We start from the raw sequence: 19,173 nt of genomic DNA, 5'->3' as shown, positions 1-19,173 counted from the left end.
ATAATTATGTTAACGATATCAGGGCTGGTGTAACAAACGGCAGCATATCCCAAGCGTTTCTTTTAATGGAACGAAATAAAATGTACTTGTTTAACAAGATCATTTTGCAATAGCTTGCTGCTAGTCCAGCTACATTAACATTTGTATAGTCGGTCAAGTAGTTCAACTGCTTTTTGGAAACGTATTTGCAGTTTAACTACTCATGCTACAAACAACAACTAAAGGGATATTTCCTTTTCAAACCCCAAGGTCATTATAACATCTACTCTGGCTTTTGTGAGCCGACAGTTTTATGTTAAATATTCATTTTCCTGAGATTTTCTGGACAGAAACACAAAACAGGTGAAAATTTACCAAAAAGTTTTATTCAAATATAGCCTATACACTACAGTACATTCAAGTGTATTGCAGCGATCACTGAAAAGTTTTCCACACAATATGCCAACATGTTCCTCAAATGAATGATAAAAGGTTTAAAAAAGTAGTTAGTTTTCAATTAAAAGAAATGCTTGGGATATGCTGCTATTTGTCTTGATATCGCAAAAAAAATAAACGCTTGGTTTTGACCGAAAAAGTAAATCTTTGTTCCAGTATTTAAGTGCATGATTGTGTTAAAGATGCCTTGTGGAAAGGACAGATTAATCACAGCAACACTCAAGTGAGGTCATTGTAAATACAAGAGTGAATCTGTGACCACTCTCTAGGCAACTAGGCAAGGTTTCTCAAGTGTGGAGATGCTGGTGTTTCTTCAATCTAGCTGTGGCACTGTAACTCATGTCACCCTGATTGCAGGGGAAAACTAAGGCTTTTCTCCTGCATGCACACGCATGTGTTGCTTCAGTTGATTTGAGTGAATGAAACGCTTGTCACACTGATTGCAGGGGAAAGGTTTTTCTCTAGTGTGGACACGCAGGTGTGACTTCAGAGCACTTGACTGACGGAAACGCTTATCACAGTGATTGCAGGGGAAAGGTTTTTCTCCAGTGTGGATGTGCAAGTGGCGCTTCAGATGACTTAAGTGACTGAAACGCTTGTCACACTGATTGCAGGGGAAAGGTTTTTCTCCAGTGTGGATGCGCAGGTGGGGCTTCAGATGACTTGACTGACTGAAACGCTTGTCACACTGATTGCAGGGGAAAGGTTTTTCTCCAGTGTGGTTGCGCAGGTGACGCTTCAGTTCACTTGAAAAACTGAAACGCTTGTCACACTGATTGCAGGAAAAGGGTTTTTCTCCAGTGTGGTTGCGCAGGTGACGCTTCAGTTCACTTGAAAAACTGAAACGCTTGTCACACTGATTGCAGGAAAAGGGTTTTACTCCAGTGTGGACAAGTTGGTGTGACTTCAGATGACTTGACTGAATGAAACGCTTGTCACACTGATTGCAGGGGAAAGGTTTTTCTCCAGTGTGGATGTGCAGGTGACGCTTCAGTTCACTTGAACAACGGAAACTCTTTGGACACCGATTGCAGGAAAAGGGTTTTACTCCAGTGTGGATGCGCAAGTGGAGCTTCAGTTTACTTGAAGAACTGAAACTCTTTGGACACTGATTACAGAAGTGGGTTTTCTTTCCTGTGCAAGTCAGCTGATCTTCACGCGCTTCTCCTGGCTGAGATCTTGGTTCATCAGTGTGTCCTTGTTTCTGGCTGGCTACAGCGTCGATGGGTTTCTGACAGGCTGCTGAGGTGATCTGTCCTTTGCTCAGCATCTGGTAGTAGAGGTCATCGTGGGTCCTCATGTGTTTATGGAGGAAGACCTGAGATGTGCAGGTATATGGACACTTAGAACAGGAGTAGACCCGAGTCTTCGAAAACTGTGACCTCCTTCCTGAGAGAGGGAGAGAAAGTTAGACAGGTGAAAATTGGTTGCAGCAGTGGCCAGCAGTAGAGGTTATAGCGCGTGAAGATCAGCTGACTTGCACAGGAAAGAAAACCCACTTCTGTAATCAGTGTCCAAAGAGTTTCAGACTCCGCCCCTCACTCCCAGACTCTGTTGCAGAAACCCTAATCCATGCTTTCATCTCCTCCCGGCTGGATTATTGCAACGGTGTTCTGCTCGGCCTCCCCAAGAAGTCCCTTGACAGATTGCAGTACGTGCAAAACTCGGCTGCCAGAGTGCTCACCCGCACAAAACGCTGGCAGCACATCACCCCCACCCTCAAACACCTCCACTGGCTCCCGGTTAAATTCCGCATAAACTACAAACTGCTCCTCCTCACCTACAAATCCCTCCATGCCCTTGCCCCACAGTATTTGATGGACCTCCTCAAGGACTACACCCCTGAGCGGAACCTGAGGTCTTCTGACATGGAACTCCTCACCATCCGTCACGCAAAAAGGCGGACCCTCGGCGATAGAGCCTTCTTTGTGGCAGCCCCTGCCCTCTGGAACTCTCTCCCCTTGGAGATTCGCCAGACTCCTACATTGGACTCTTTCAAGTCTGCACTGAAGAGACATTTGTTCACTTTGGCTTTTGGCAACTAGTTTATTTTTTATTTTATTTTTTGTTTTGTAAAGCGTCCTTGGGTTTCTTGAAAGGCGCTATATGAATCCAAGTTATTATTATTATTATTATTATTATAGGAACGTACTACTTGTGGACAAAGGGTTCCCAGGTTCAATCTCCTGGACCAGCTGGAAAAATCTGTGTGGGAGGGATTTTGATTGATTGAATACTTTCATCAGAAATGTCAACAGCACATGGTACAGTCAAGACATTAAGGCTAAAAGCATAACACAAAAAAAGGCCTGGGGACTTGTTTCCATTGCGGTTCAATTCATCAACACAGCATAAAAAGTAACTAATACATGTCATCAACAAATTCAAAACAGTATTTACAAAAGGAGAAAGGGGACAAATGTCAGTGAACGACACCTCCTTTCTATGGGAAATTGCATTTCCGTCCCCTTGTGGTCTCCAGATAGATTTAAATGGATGATGGGCATTCCACATTAAAAATGTTTGTTCTATATTTGGTACTATAGTACCAGTCCAGATCATTGTAGCTCCCTGTAGTATTGTGACTGTGGGTGTAATCACTTTGGAGAAGTAGTTAGTCAGGTACAGTATGAGGGTATTGATGGCACTGCCCCTTTCACTATCTTAAATGCCAATCCCATTTTTATTTGATTAACCCTGTCTTCTACCCTGAGCCATCCCAGACTAGCAAAGTGTGTTGGAAATGGAATTAGGCGAGTCATAGGTTTTAGGCTGAGAAGTAGTCAAATCGGTAAAGAAAGAAAAGCAGTGAGTTCTCAGCTTTGAATATAACTTAGTGGAAAAAGCAGCACTCCAAAATAAAAGATGCAAGACTGGCTCAGCGTTCTCAAATAAACATGAGAAACTGAGCCAATCTTGCATCTTTCTCCACTTAGTTGGTTTATGAGTTAAGTAGTCAAATCAGTTTCTTTTGGAAGGTTCAGACCTTCCAAAAGAATAGTTGTTAGTGACATCTGAGATGTTGGAGAACCAAGAGGTGCAAGCATAGTCAAAGTGGCATTGAATGATCGAGGGCTCCAGCAAGAGTCTTGAGAGCACTTTTGTTGACAAGAGAAAATTCTGCCCAGAAATCTTGTTCTTTGATTGACTTTCTTGATCAATTTTGATGTCATTTTTTTTCACCTCAGTTTGATGACCCTCCTATATTCAGCCATTAGTGTAGATTTTCGTCTTACAAACAATTGACAATGAATGGAGAATTTACGTCATATATATATTAATGTATAGAAGGAACAGTAATATTTGTCCCTATACTGTAGTATGCTTCTGTGGGGAACCCCACAGTTCTCGGGGAGGAACGAGGTGGAAGTATGTTGACATAATGTGATGTCATTACATGGTTCCCTCAAGGTAGGATTTCATCCGGTTCACAGATGTTTTATCAAAACCAATCGCTTTCAGATTATTCATTATGGTACAGTAACAGTGTAGGATTACCAGACAGACGAAGAGTCCACTCCACCACCTCATCCTCCTCGCTACTGCATTGCTTCAGGGGTGATGGTGGACGGAGAGCATGGCAAACCTTTTTCAGCGGCCGTTTGTGAAGGAATGAAATGGAATCATCACCTAGGAAGGACAAAAGTGTGAAAATATAAGACATAATAAAATGTATACTGCACATACATATCATTTTGGGGGTCCTTGACATAAAAAGGTTTGATTACCAGTACCAGATATAGCAACATAGATTTTTTTATTTTGATAACCGTTAGGATTTAGGTCTTAATGGGTTAATATCTTTAACTTTTTCTACTCCCGTTTTGTTTATGAACGTCCAAAATACAAAAGATTTGTGTTCAATAAATACACATGAAGCCATATTAAATTCATGATTTCAATGAACATATTTACCGTCATCATCACATACGTCTGCTGCAGCTCCATGGTCAGAGTCGGTGCAGTGTGTCTCATCCTCCGAATCAGTGTCTCTGTACTCCAAACCCAGCATACTGTAAGCTTCCTTCATGGTAGCCTCACATTCTGCCACAGAGCTGCAAGGCACAATCAGGGATGCATAATGCATATTATTGAGTGAACATTATTGGGATTCCACTTTAAGCTTGACTATGGGTTGTCTAAAAGTAATGCTGCAGCTTTGATGGCTTCATAGATTCACATGACAGCACACAGCAACACGATCACCAGTGCTGTGTAAATTAAATGTTGTTTGTTTACACTCTGGTAATAATGTGTTGAATTTATGTTAATGTGCATTTTCCATTTCCCCCCCCAGTTTTCCTAATACTACAGCAAAGCTACCAAATGTTGGTGGCCTCCCTGTAGTACCTGGGAGGGGCCCCTAGGGGTCCCGGGTCTCCTGTCAGAGACCTCTGCTGTACTCTACATTATTGCATGCCTTGTACTGTATGTATCCCAGGGCACTCACTCGCAGAGACTGCGGAACACAGTCAGCCGCCTCTCTCTCCTCTCTATCAAGGGTTGGCTCCAGCTGCTCTGTGATGTTCCTGGGTTCAACATCTTTGTCACCTTCTCTTTGATCCATTCTCCGAGCTCCTCTCGAGTCATCACCAACACATCTTCATCACCATCCATCGCAACTCTGACAACCTGACAAATCCTACTCCAAGGTGGTTTGAGGATCGATGTTGTGGAGGCTAAATGAAATAATCCCAATCTGTGGCACAAGATATGTTTAGAGTTAGAAACATACAGATCTGACCACAGTACCCTTCCGATTACAAAACAAGACATTTGTATTCACTTAAAAATATTAGTCTGGTGCATTAAAAGGTACATTTACAGTCTAATCTTTCAAGACAAAACATTATTTGCTGACAGACAAAGCAAGCTAAACATTGGTTCAGTTTGACAATTAATGCTGTAGAAGATATTGATGCTTTCAAGTGCTTTTCAGAGTAAAAGAGTAGACACACAAGACGAGACTCACTAGAGGCTCAATGATCTCTCCCTAACCCCTATAAACTATTAGGGAAAAAAACATAGAAATCTGTAAGCTTCAATTCAATACATAATTCAATACATAATCACAAAGGAAGACTAGACTAGTGTATGTGAGACACATTGCTAGTACAGAGCATGAAAGACGTGTTGCAACAACAACCATTCAAGATCAGTTTTAGGTTATTGGCTGTTGAATTTGCAGATCAGTACAAGTATAGATGTCCCACTTTAATGTTTAATGTGTGTATAAACTGAACTCACCCTACTACTGGAGACTATAGGAGTACATCCTCACTTTGTTGACCAATCTAACTGATGGCAGCCATATTGGTGTGACATTAGGCCACTTCCTTCACAGGTGTTACCAATGATACTGATTAAGGCTGTATTACATTCTGGTCAAATGAGTCAGGGTGCGTGCGTGTGTGTGTGCGCGTGCGTGCGTGCGAGTTTCAAAGGGCTCTGATTTAAACGCATGACAAGCAATACGAACATCAAGGTGTTTCTGCTGGTGAGTGGCACTTTATTGTTGCAACATTGCTGTCAAATGTAGAAAAAGATGCACGTTTGCATGCATATCTTGGTATTTTTTGTGAAGATTTTTTTAAAGGTCTAAATGTCAGTTTAGCGAGGCTTTGATATTTTGTAATTTTTACTTTTGAATACTAATACTTAAATACTTTTTTAAAAGTACTCAGTACTTTAAAGTACAAATGTGACAGAGCCACTTTAACTCAAGTACAGATTTGAGCAACTTTCACTTGTTCAGTAAAATGTGTCCAGGAGTATAAAGCTAGCGGCTCTACACATAGTTTGAAGTTGATCGGTCGGGACAGACAGACTCTTGGAGATTCTGTGCTCGATAGATAAATAAAAGTTAGGTACCTCAGTAAGTACATCTAAACCCTTGTGGTTCAGCAGGTTTGGCTATCCAAAAGAAAGACCTCCTTTCTCCCTCTCTCTCCACCTCCTCCTTTGGTGCAGCTGAGAGATGCTGTCTGTAGCTTAGTGAGAGATGCTGTCTGTATCTACTCTATTCTAATAATCAGAAGGTCACTGGGTCTCCTCCAAAGTGCCCCTGATAGTCCAGAGGCTTAGTGCACTTTTTTAGGAGAATAGTGCACTTGCGGATAAAAGCGCCAAATTTTGTATGAGGCTTCTTTGTCATGCTAAAGGATTTTAGCCTAGGAGCCCTTGTCAAATATCTATTTTAAATATCAAATTGCAAGACTATCAATATCAATGAAATATGTGAAATATGTGAAAATCTGCCTAGTATTTTTCAGACTATATACACCATAAAATGATCAGATTACTTCCAAATGTGATAAAGTTTGACTTATTTTGACATTATTAAAGTCACAGAACATGAAATATCATCAATAACACCTTTATTGCAATGAAGAATACAAATTAATATGCATCATAGTGCGAAACATGTTATAGAGCTGTGCGCATTCTGCCTAGCTGTCACAATTGCATTTGCAAAGTGGGGAACAGTCCAAATTTGCTTTGCTGCATTGGCAGGTATACATCACCTTTACAGGTGCATCTGATCAGCTCTCTGCAAGCTCTGGAAACCTTTGGAATGGTCAGTAAACTAGCACCCATGACCCTTCTTCCTTGGCCCATAGTTTTGTGGAGAAGGAATCATTTGATGGCTTTGTGTGCTGGTGGCCCAGATGCCTGCTTGGTAGACTGCCCGTTTCACATGTGAGTGCACCCTGGGTGGGAGGTAATTTCTCTATCGTTCGATTTTGTTCACAGAAGAGTTATTTTCTTTTTTCGTTGATGGAGCTCAAAGGACTGGATTTGTCGTACAAAATTACTGTCAGTCTTTCAAGCTCCCGGAAGTGCTGGCAGTCAACATCTAGTTGCTGGAAGGGATGCTTTGCCAGATTGACGAATGTTTCTGTCGCAGGCAGCATCATAGGCTTGCCAGGTCCGCCAAGCTGACTTCTTACCCTTTCCATTAATAGCCGGGGAGAGGGAATAGAGATGAACCTGTGATGTCATGACATACTTTTTATTTGTGTTTTTTCTATTAACTTGGTCATTAAGGAACACAGAATGAGAGGTCTGCTCTGACCAAATTAATAGAAAAAAAACACAAATAAAAAGTATGTCATGACATCACAGGTCCTCTCAAATTTTGGGTGACTGGCTCCCCGGCTATTAAGGCATATGTTGTGTCACAACCGGAATATGCGTGAAACATAGGCAGGGCTCGAGATTTGGGTTCCCCTAGGCTATTGCAGTCTACCAAGCGGGCATCTGGGCCACCAGCACACGAAGCCACCAAGTGATTCCTTCTCCACAGAACTATGGGTGGGTTAAGGAAGAAGGGTCATGGGTGCCAGTTTGGCTGACCATTCCAGAGGTTTCCAGAGCTTGCAGAGAGCTGATCAGATGCACCTGTAAAGGTGACTGTAGTGTAGTACCTGAAAATGCAGTAATACAAATTTGGACTGTTCCCCACTTTGCAAATGCAATTGTGACAGCTAGGCAGAAAGCACAGCTCTATAACATGTTTCACACTATGATGCATATCCTTGTACTATAATGGAAAGGGGGAGCAAACCAATATATTTATCCGTCCGGCTTCTCCTACGAAACTTGGCAATTCTGCTCAGCAAGCCATCCTGGGAAGCAGTATAGGGGAAGGCCTCTCGGAGGACATGAACACCCTTTCTTCATACCTGAAGGACTGCCGCCTCAAGCTCAGTGTTGAGAAGACTGTAGCAACAATGTTCCACCTCTACAAAAGGGAAGCAACTCGCCAAATCAACATCATGGTCGACGGTGCCCGGCTACAGTCCCAGTCCTCACCGACATACATGGAGTGAAGCTCGACAGAACACTGTCCTTTAAACAACACCTGGACAGTGTTAAGGGAAAGCCTGTGCCGCACTGATACAGCATCTAGCTGGCACCACGTGGGGAGTCACCACAAAGACACTGCGCATCTCCACCGAGGCCCTAGTTTTCCCTGCCGCTGAATACTGTGCCTCAGCCTGGAATCGCCCCAGCAGAGGTCAGGCGAGAAGCAGCCACACTGGCCCTCACTCGGAAGGCACAGTTGAGCAAATCTCATCTCCTCCACAAGGTCGTCACGGAGACACCACAGCGTACGCATCTCAAGTCCCGGCGGCCCTTTGCCACACAGGCCCAGGAACTGCTCGGCACAACACCAGCCGACACCTCCAAGGCTTCCTGGGTGAAGGCAAGATGGAGGGACCAGTGGAAGGCAGCAGATCCTTCCAGGCTTCACTACTACATCGAGGATCTCACAGATGTTCCTGGCCAGCGCCTCCCCCGCAGGGAGTGGACAACCCTCAACCGCCTGAGGACGGGTGTGGGACGCTTTGGTGCATCCATGCAGAAGTGGGGTCTCACAGACAGTGCCCACTGAGAATGTGGGGATCCATTACAGACTGTGGAACACGTGCTGACCAGCTGCCCAACATACCGGCCACCAAATAGTGATCAAGGCTTAATTGACCTAGACAATGACACACTGGACTGGCTTGCTGCAATGGAGCTGAAGCTCTAAGGACATATACGACAGAAGAAGCACAAACAAATTCTACATGCCACAGGAATCCATCTGCACTTTATTGCCTCCGCTCACCTGTCATATGTATTGTACAAATTTGTGTGCCATACTGTTATTGTGCAACATTTAGCTGTGACGCAAATTATATCACAATTTCCACATTCACCGACCCCTCCCCTTTTCACTTCACACACACACACGCACACACAGCAGCACGGTATGGTACAGTACAGTATGGTACGGTACGGTAACGTACAGTCTGGTACAGTACGGTACAGTAACATACAGTATGGTACAGTAACATACAGTATGGTACAGTACAGTACAGTACAGTACAGTACAGTACAGTACAGTACGGTACGCTACAGTATGGTTCAGTACCGCACCCAAAATGTAGTCTGACTGAACAAGTGGGCACCCGGACAACTGGCCACCTGGATGGTGTGGCGCGAGACCGTCCGATGGCCGGTCGAGTTATAGTTCATTTGTATGTATTCTTCATTGCAATAAAGGTGTTATTGATGATATTTCATGTTCTGTGACTTTAATAATGTCAAAATAAGTCAACTTTATCACATTTGGAAATAATCTGATCATTTTATGATGTATATAGTCTGAAAAATACTAGGCGGATTTTCACATATTTCACATATTGCATTGATAATAATGTCTTGCAATTTGATATTTAAAATAGATATTTGACAAGGGCTCCTAGGCTAAAATTCAATAACTGACCCTAACGAACCATCATGCAAAAAATTACGCTTTTATCCGCAATTGCACTATCCTTTCACTAAGCCTCCGGACTACACCCCGTATCACCCCCAGGGTAATGGCCAGTGTGAGAGGTTTAACAGGACATTGCATGGACTGCTGCAAACACTCCCACCTGACAAGAAGCTGGATTGGCCCAACTACCTCCCACATGTCACCTTCTGCTACAATACCACCATCCATCAAACTACTGGTGAGTCACCACACTTGCTGATGTTCGGTCAAGAACCCTCACTCCCTGTCGATTTCCTCCTTGGCAGAATCCGGGAACCAGCTGGTGGCGCCGTTAACGACTGGCTGCGGGAACATCAAGCACGTCTACAAACTGCCTTTGATGGTGCTAGGGAGCGGATCCAAACGGCGGCTCGCCATCGGAAGGAGCGGCATGACCAGCATGTGTCCGGTGGCAGTTTGGCAGAAGGCGAAGTAGTCTATCTGTGAGACAATACTGTGCGAGGAAGAGTGAAGATCCAAGACACCTGGGGCCCCCTGAAGTATCGGGTCATTAAGGCTCCTCTTGATGGGGGAGCAGTGTACTCCATTGCCCCGACGGATAACCCAGCAAAGGTCAAACATGTCCACCGAATCCACCTGCGGCATGCCCCTCAACCTGCTTCTCCCGATGAGGTCGACCCGATGGAGCCAGAGACAGCCCCCCCTAGAGAGGAGGGTGAAGACCAGAGTGGAGAGTGGTGGATTGCTCCCCAACCGACCATGGAAACCGTGACCCCAGTAGCCCCTGATCCCCCGGTTGTCTCCCCTCAGCTACGTACACCAGCAGGGCCGGCCGCCGTAAGCACCCCGTCTGAAAGCACGGATGCTGATCCCATGGAAGGCTCCAGTGGCATAGGACCGAGTGCCGTACGAAGAAGTCAACGTGAGACAGCTGGGAGGCATGCTAACCCTCACCATCTCCCTGTAGCGGCAGGCCAAAGATGGACGACAGCTGCAACCTCTCGGGTCCCTGGGTCTGGTAGTATGCACTCTATGTTTAGGCCCTGGAAGTAAATGCCTTTAGATTATCGTTGGGACATCGATAAGAAGTAGGGGGTAGATTGTAGTGGGTTGAGCTTCACCAGTTGCCCCTAGCAACGCAACGCAGCGCAGCGCAGCGCAGCGCAACGCCCTCATCATCAGATTAATTAATAGGAGCCGTGCGCAGCTGGCATGTAGCTGGCATTGTTTGTCTGTCTGTGCAGGGGTTGCATGCGGGAGCGTCTCGTGATTAAGGTACCGTACCTGCGCTTAGGTGTGCAATGTTTATAGCTGCTTAGCGCCCTTTAAACTACTACTTTAAATATACTATTACCCTAACTCTGCAGGTGCTCTCCGTAAACCCCCGCTTACCTGTTTGCCGTGCCGTGGGCACGTCTGCCCTATGTGTTTGTACTGTTTGACTGAGAGGTAAGGCAGTTGTACTGCTATATTATAGTTTTGATTTACGCTTGGCCAGTTAATAATTCTTTTCTTTTTGCCGACGCATTCAGAGCTATGTGGTCCATGCCGGGTGTCATCTGCCTAACCTATATGTGTGTGTGTGTAACCTTCGATAGAGGTAAGGCAGTTGCACTGCTATATTAATGTGTTTGCTTTGAGTGTCAAGTTATTAATTATATATTTTTGTCTTGTTAGGCGAAGCCCTGGTTTGCCTTGCTGCTGCTGTTTTTGTCCTCCTTTATTTTGGTTATGATTTCGTTTTGTTTTGGTTTATTTTGTTTGGTGCAAACCTAGCTCTCATGAATTGATGCCATAAGGCTTGAACATAACGTTATATTGGGCTCTGCCTCAGTTTATAGTAGTGCCAGTAGCTAAGGGTGCTGTAGTTGTAGTCCCGACAGGTGGTGGGTCACGTGGTCCTGTAGGCTGTCTTGGGGTTTTAGCTATAGTGCATGATTGTTTAATGTGAGACCAGTGATGTGTGTATAATTGTATTCTCTTTTCTTGCAGTGCTTTATGTGAAGTGTGCGCTCTTTTGGTGGCGGTGACCTTCCCCCTCACTCCCTCACTCCCTCCTGTCAGCAAGGACACCTTGGCACCCCCTGACTACTGGTAGTTTTACGATATTAGGCTCTGCCTTTTTTTAGATCCTTTTGATAATGACCTGTGATAATAAAGTCACTTTTAAATAGCATTTTGTATTAAATTACAACATAATTAAATAAACACATTGTCTAAACCTACCCTCTCTTACAGTCAACTCAAGTCATTTCTCATTTCATTCTGCTATAACTTATCAATAAAGCCATATATATTACTTTAAACTGGAACTGCACGTCTCTGCTCCCATTCTTATATCTGCCCAGTGGGCTTGAAATCTGTATTGTGTATTATATTCTCTGGGTGAAATTCCCATTGTGGCGTAGTCTGGCTCTGTTTCCGGGCCTTAGTGCCCAGGTTACATTTGCATATCTTGGTATTTTTTTAAAGGTCTAAATGTCAGTTTAGCGAGGCTTTGATATTTTGTAATTTTTACTTTTGAATACTAATACTTAAATACTTTTTTAAAAGTACTCAGTACTTTAAAGTACAAATGTGACAGAGCCACTTTAACTCAAGTACAAATTTGAGCAACTTTCACTTGTTCAGTAAAATGTGTCCAGGAGTATAAAGCTAGCGGCTCTAGCCTATATCAAGTCTACTTTACACATAGTTTGAAGTTGATCGGTCGGGACAGACAGACTCTTGGAGATTCTGTGCTCGATAGATAAATAAAAGTTAGGTACCTCAGTAAGTACATCTAAACCCTTGTGGTTTGGCTATCCAAAAGAAAGACCTCCTTTCTCCACCTCCTTGGTGCAGCTGAGAGATGCTGTCTGTAGCTTAGTGAGAGATGCTGTCTGTATCTACTCTATTCTAATAATCAGAAGGTCACTGGGTCTCCTCCAAAGTGCCCCTGAGCAAGACAATTAACCCTTGACAGCCAAGCCCTTGACCATCTGAGTAGCTGAGTGAAGTTTAAACTGAATTTGACCCATAAAGCCCCCTCCTCTTCCCAGGGCCTGAAATAAATTTGGGCATTTATACACTTTGGGTGAAGCTACTTGTGACCTAACTAAAGGTCCTCCTTCAAGCGTAAAAACATCAAAATGCGCACAAACATAGGTTGATGGAAACCCAGTTAAAGTCCTTTAGCCTTTTCTTTATTTGCAGTTTAACTTTTCATGCTACAAACAACAATTTTCATGACTCTGATGAAGACCGCAAGGTCGAAACCTTTGTTTTACTTTAACCCTTAGACAGATTACTACTGGAAAACACGTGGAGTTTTGCATTAGTCTTTTCTGCCCTGTACGTGATTTTCCGTAGTTCTCTTTTATTAATACCAATATATTAATTCGGTCCGCACCTCTGTATAGACTATTGAGCATAAATATCAACTACATTTCCCAGAATTCCCGTGTCACGTGACACACGTGTATGCTTTCCTATTGGAAACTGACGCCCAGCCCCCAGTGAACAGGGGGGTTGGTTGACTCCTCCGAGGTGGGCACTGGAGGAAGAGTTTTTCAGCCAGGTTTGCAGTCGCCGCAAAAAAAACAATCTGAAAAATGATCCATCCGTGTCCAGAGGCATTCTCCAGTCCCAGACCGTTGGCCGGGCTGCAACATCCACCCTCGCGGATTACACGTGTGCAATGTTTTTTCTTCTCCCCACCGGAGTTACCACCAAGGCTGATGCCTTCGCTAAAAGGTAATTTTATTGTATTCGAAAATGCCCTAATATGACATGTCTAGTAAGACGATCCCTATATTTGGCCCGAGCCGACCTAGTGCTGATATCAGATAGATGTGGTAGAACCATATATGGATAGATCTAACTGGTTTAGTCATCGTGACAGGCATAGTCGGAGAATATATAACAAGGGTCGGTACTATAGGTGATCGACGTAGCTAACAAAAACATCTGATCAAATGAATGTATTGTACTGTGTCTTTGTGGGCCGAATCGTGGCATCGTGGCATACAAATAGATGTTTGTATAATTAGTATCACGATAAAATAATATGGCGACGTTAGAATGACACCACCAATGAGTGATCGCGGCTAATGTAGCTGCCCAGCGTATATCCAGCACCATCGCGTCACCACATTCCACTGGCTGTTGGCTAGTAGTAGTTGCTAACAAACGCTGCACAAATGGTACTGGCTATTGGCCGGGCCACAAGCCCGGGCAATAGCCAGTACCAATGTTGCTGGATGATTGCGACGCAATGGTGCTGGATATACCCTGGGCAGCTAGCTACATTACCAGCGATCACTCATTGGTGTTTCATTCTAACGTCGCCATATTATTTTATCGTGATACTACTTATACAAGCATCTATTTGTATTTTTCATGCCACGACTCGGCCCACAAAGACACTGCACAATAAAATCATTTGATCGCCAGCAGCCGGGTAAAACGCCATGTAATAGTAGCGTGCACTGACTACAGCTAAAATGTTTATTTCTTTTTATATATTTAGAACTGGCATCAGATGAGGAGGATGAAGAGTCAAGACTGCGATGGCGTTCTCCGACACTGAACCGGATTCATTCATTCATTCATTTCAGGGGGGGGCAGTTTTTGTTTTATTTAGCCTACTCACACATAACCTGACTCCGCCAGATGGGGCAGCAGAGAGTACACTGGGTTCCCCCCTCCTGCTCCCATCTGGGAACTCTCAGGCAGACTTGATGCCCGGCCAAAAAACCGCCTGGCCAATCAGCAGCAGCTAGAAGCTAGAAGCTGCTGCTAGAAGTTGCTAGAAGCTGCTGCTGATTGGCCAGGCCGTTTTGTGGCCGGGCATCAAGTCTGCCTGAGAGTTCCCAGATGGGAGCAGGAGGGGGGAACACAGTGTACACTCTGCTGCCCCATATGGCGGAGTCAGGTTAACTCACACACACACACACACCGTCAAGGACTGGGTTTGGGGACATTTGGGAGGAGTAGCTCTGATCCATAGCTCTAAATGCGCATTTAGAGCTATGGATCAGAGCTAGGGGAGGAGTAACTGTTTTGTATGTAGGCCTATTTATTTTCTGTAATATTTATCATTTTATTATGTTAGTAGTCGTAAAAAATAAAAGACGCTTTTACAATGAGTTAGACCTGTCATGACTATTTTGTTCACTATTGTGAGGTTTATTGTATATGACTAAGCAAGTTTCAACTGTGATTTACTCTGTAACGGTAGATGGTAATAACTCAATTTCTTTTTTATAATACAGTATACATTCAAGTCTATATTTTGATACATATCATGGGCACCAAGTCATATCAAAACAATGTCCTTGGATGTGTTTTTTATCAAAACTGTGTTTCTTCATAACAGGTTTTTGAGATGCATGCATGAATAGACAAGGTACTGGTAAGACTATGTAAACATGGTATATATCAAAATGTGCGTTAGAATGTCTAATTTTACCCCAAAAAAGAATTGAGTTTATATGATGTTCCAATTTCAGAGCTATGGGGACTTTTAGCTGGATAGGTCAGATTGATCATGACTGACCATGCTATTTATAGATGGCAAAATATCTACAGTGGTACATGTGAGAAACTTTTTATTTTATTTTAATTGAACTAGACAACTCACCCTTTAAAATGAGATATTGCATGGCTATGTACGCCCAGCAGAAAAAAAGTTGTTTAGAAAATAAAACTTCAACCGGGCATAACTTTTTTTGGTTGTCCTAGAAACAGAAAACAGTGTAAATGCAGGCTCTTTTAAATGGCTTCCAACACAAGAACTAAACATTTTATCAACTCAGTTCATTTTTTTCCTGTAAGCAGACAAGTCAAGCTTTCTCTGAAGGTCTTTCGTTGTCACACATTCACAACAGAGAATTTTCAATAAATCATTCAAAAAACGCCATTCTGCCATAGAGAAGTCTACCTACTATATAGAAATCCTTGAAACGCTCAAAGAGTTAAGCACCAAATAAAAGGCCTGAAATGTCCGTGCTGCTCCAGGGTCCTCTCCTCCTCCAAAGATTGTGGGCAATAACATCAAATTTATATCCATTAGTTTTATTTGAACATTACTGTGTTGAACCATAACCTTGATAAGCTTTTGTATTCTGTCCTGATCGCTTTGAAGGCATTTGAAGGCAGTGTATAACTGTGAAGAGTAAGACATGACAAGCCTAATGTATACTGTCTGATTGGCTAGCCCTGATATTCTTACTAACCTAGTCCATCGCTGTATCCATCGCTGAGAATGTATTTACTTTCAACTTTATATTGATGGTAACAAAACTTTGAGCTTATACACAGGAAACTATTAAGACTAGAGGTTAAGTACATAATATAATAAATATTAAATTATAATCTATATATTCAAAGCACAGGTGGAGGTCAGGCTTAGTGGAAGAATCGGCCTACTAGAATTTACAATTAATTCTTGTCATTTTAAAGTTGCAAACTACTTATTTACATTCATAATGATTGCAAAACTTGCAAGAATTGATTCAAAAAGTCCCAAAGAATTATCTTGGCATAAAATTCTGTCTAAGTAGGTCAAGGTAAAATTGCATTATCAGCATCCCACCACTTGGCCATGTCGTTCAATTATTATAATACCCCTTGGCATGGTTCAATTCATTCACTTAAGTGTGAACAGACTGAACACAGATATTAAATTGTGTGCACACAGTCATGCACACACACACTATAGGTCTGGATCAGCAAAGTCACTATTTTCGCTTCTCTAATCACTTAGTGTAAAGTTAAAATTTCTAGACTTCCAGAGTTAAAATACCAATAGTTTTATAGTGTACTCTATGGTAACAACTTGATTTTGCTGTAGTGTGAAAGAAATAATTAATTGTAATTTTGAAGGCCATAGTTATTTTGTTGGCTACAGGGTTTCTTGGTCTACTCATTTTTGGTGCAGGGTCTGCCCATTTGTTTTAGTTTGGATAACTGATTGAGCCTTAATAATTATGTTAACGATATCAGGGCTGGTGTAACAAACAGCAGCATATCCCAAGCGTTTCTTTTAATGGATCGAAATAAAATGTACTTACTTGTTACTTGTTGCTCAAGAGGTAGAGCAGGTCGTCCAATGATCCAATGATCCCGGCTCCTCCTGTCTACATGTCGAAGTGTCCTTGGATAAAGGTGCTATATAAATGCACCATTTACCATTTACCAATAGCTTGCTGCTAGTCCAGCTACATTAACATTTGTATAGTCGGTCAAGTAGTTCAACTGCTTTTTGGAAATGTATTTGCAGTTTAACTACTCATGCTACAAACAACAACTAAAGGGATATTTTATGTATAATAATTTTCCTGAGATTTTCTGGACAGAAACACAACAGGTGAAAATTTACCAAAAAGTTTTATTCAAATGTAGCCTATACACTACAGTACATTCAAGTGTATATTGCAGCGATCACTAAAGTTTTCCACACAAAATGTTTGGAAAAACATGTTCCTCAAATTAATGATAAAAGGTTTAAAAAAGTAGTTCGTTTTCAATTAAAATAAATGCTTGGGATATACTGCTGTTTGTTACACCAGTCCTGATATCGTTTTGGTTTTGACCAAAAAAGAAAGTAAAACTTTGTTCCAGTATTTACAAACAAGTGCATGATTGTGTTAAAGATGCCTTGTGGAAAGGACAGATTAATCACAGCAACACTTTTTACAATGGCCTCACTCAAGTGAGTGAATCTGTGACCACTCTGTAGGCAAGGTTTCTCAAGTGTGGAGATGCTGGTGTTTCTTCAATCTAGCTATGGCACTGTAACTCCTGTCACCCTGATTGCAGGGGAAACCTTAAGGCTTTTCTCCTGCATGGACACGCATGTGGTGCTTCAGTTGACTTGAGCGACTGAAACGCTTGTCACACTGATTGCAGGAAAAGGGTTTTACTCCAGTGTGGACAAGCTGGTGTTGCTTCAGATTACTTGAACAACTGAAACACTTGTCACACTGATTGCATTGAAAAGGTTTTTCTCCAGTGTGGACACGCTGGTGTTGCTTCAGATCACTTGAAAAACTGAAACGCTTGTCACACTGATTGCAGGAAAAGGGTTTTACTCCAGTGTGGACAAGCTGGTGTGACTTCAGATGACTTGACTGAATGAAACGCTTGTCACACTGATTGCAGGGGAAAGGTTTTTCTCCAGTGTGGATGCGCAGGTGTACCTTCAGATCACTTGATTGACTGAAACACTTGTCACACTGATTGCATTGAAAAGGTTTTTCTCCAGTGTGGACACGCTGGTGTTGCTTCAGATCACTTGAAAATCTGAAACGCTTGTCACACTGATTGCAGGAAAAGGGTTTTACTCCAGTGTGGACAAGCTGGTGTGACTTCAGATGACTTGACTGAATGAAACGCTTGTCACACTGATTGCAGGGGAAAGGTTTTTCTCCAGTGTGGATGCGCAGGTGGAGCTTCAGTTTACTTGAAGAACTGAAACTCTTTGGACACTGATTACAGAAGTGCGTTTTCTTTCCTGTGCAAATCACCTGATCTTCACGCGCTTCTCCTGGCTGAGATCTTGGTTCATCAGTGTGTCCTTGTTTCTGGCTGGCTACAGAGTCGATGGGTTTCTGACAGGCTGCTGAGGTGATCTGTCCTTTGCTCAGCATCTGGTAGTAGAGGTCATCGTGGGTCCTCATGTGTTTATGGAGGAAGACCTGAGATGTGCAGGTATATGGACACTTAGAACAGGAGTAGACCCGAGTCTTCGAAAACTGTGACCTCCTTCCTGAGAGAGGGAGAGAAAGGTAGAGACAGGTGAAAATTGGTTGCAGCAGTGGCCAGCAGTAGAGGTTATAGGAGCGTACTACTTGTGGACAAAGGGTTCCCAGGTTCAATCTCCTGGACCAGCTGGAAAAATCTGGGTGGGAGGGATTTTGATTGATTGAATACTTTCGTCAGAAATGTCAACAGCACATGGTACAGTCAAGACATTAAGGCTAAAAGCATAACACAAAAAAGGCCTGGGGACTTGTTTCCATTGCGGTTCAATTCATCAACACAGCATAAAAAGTAACTAATACATGTCATCAACAAATTCAAAACAGTATTTACAAAAGGAGAAAGGGGACAAATGTCAGTGAACGACACCTCCTTTCTATGGGAAATTGCATTTCCGTCCCCTTGTGGTCTCCAGATAGATTTAAATGGATGATGGGCATTCCACATTAAAAATGTTTGTTCTATATTTGGTACTAGTACCAGTCCAGATCATTGTAGCTCCCTGTAGTATTGTGGCTGTGGGTGTAATCACTTTGGAGAAGTAGTTAGTCAGGTACAGTATGAGGGTATTGATGGCACTGCCCCTTTGACTATCTTAAATGCCAATCCCATTTTTATTTGATTAGCCCCGTCTTCTACCCTGAGCCATCCCAGACTAGCAAAGTGTGTTGGAAATGGAATTAGGCGAGTCGTAGGTTTTAGGCTGAGAAGTAGTCAAATCG

At 42.9% G+C, this 19,173-nt stretch overlaps 3 protein-coding genes across 15 annotated transcripts in view; 1 reads left to right on the top strand and 2 right to left on the bottom strand.

Moving 5' to 3' along the window:
- Window positions 1-343: 343 nt before the first annotated feature.
- The window catches only part of LOC306943437 (uncharacterized protein), a 22,513-nt gene continuing 3,683 nt past the window's right edge, over window positions 344-19,173 (bottom strand). For 2 of the 5 annotated variants that reach the window (XM_079529768.1, XM_079529770.1), the window contains 4 exons: window positions 4,886-5,134; window positions 4,351-4,490; window positions 3,934-4,065; window positions 344-1,824 (listed from right to left, as the gene is read on the bottom strand). In XM_079529768.1, the coding sequence (XP_079385894.1) occupies window positions 800-1,824; window positions 3,934-4,065; window positions 4,351-4,490; window positions 4,886-5,052 (1,464 nt within the window). In that variant the 5' untranslated portion in view covers window positions 5,053-5,134 and the 3' untranslated portion in view covers window positions 344-799. Of the gene's footprint in view, window positions 1,825-3,933; window positions 4,066-4,350; window positions 4,491-4,885; window positions 5,135-5,407; window positions 5,443-5,682; window positions 5,779-19,173 lie in introns of those variants that run through there. The other 3 variants (XM_079529769.1, XM_079529771.1, XM_079529772.1) reach the window with 3 other exon arrangements.
- The window catches only part of LOC306943435 (potassium voltage-gated channel subfamily B member 2-like), a 70,086-nt gene continuing 56,805 nt past the window's right edge, over window positions 5,893-19,173 (top strand). Inside the window, exon 1 of the mRNA XM_079529760.1 lies at window positions 5,893-5,932. The gene's annotated coding sequence lies outside the window, so the exon portion shown is untranslated. The remainder of the gene's footprint in view (window positions 5,933-19,173) is intronic.
- Window positions 17,059-19,173, bottom strand: part of LOC306943438 (uncharacterized protein) — a 21,665-nt gene continuing 19,550 nt past the window's right edge. For all 9 annotated transcript variants that reach the window (XM_079529777.1, XM_079529783.1, XM_079529780.1 and 6 more), the window contains one exon: window positions 17,059-18,458. In XM_079529777.1, the coding sequence (XP_079385903.1) occupies window positions 17,518-18,458 (941 nt within the window). In that variant the 3' untranslated portion in view covers window positions 17,059-17,517. The remainder of the gene's footprint in view (window positions 18,459-19,173) is intronic.

This window comes from Electrona antarctica, assembly GCF_951216825.1.
Source record: "Electrona antarctica genome assembly, chromosome: 19".
NCBI classification, from domain to species: Eukaryota; Metazoa; Chordata; class Actinopteri; order Myctophiformes; family Myctophidae; genus Electrona; species Electrona antarctica.
The sequence above is the reverse complement of the archived record's forward strand: the minus strand, read 5'-3'. Positions and strand labels throughout refer to the sequence as shown.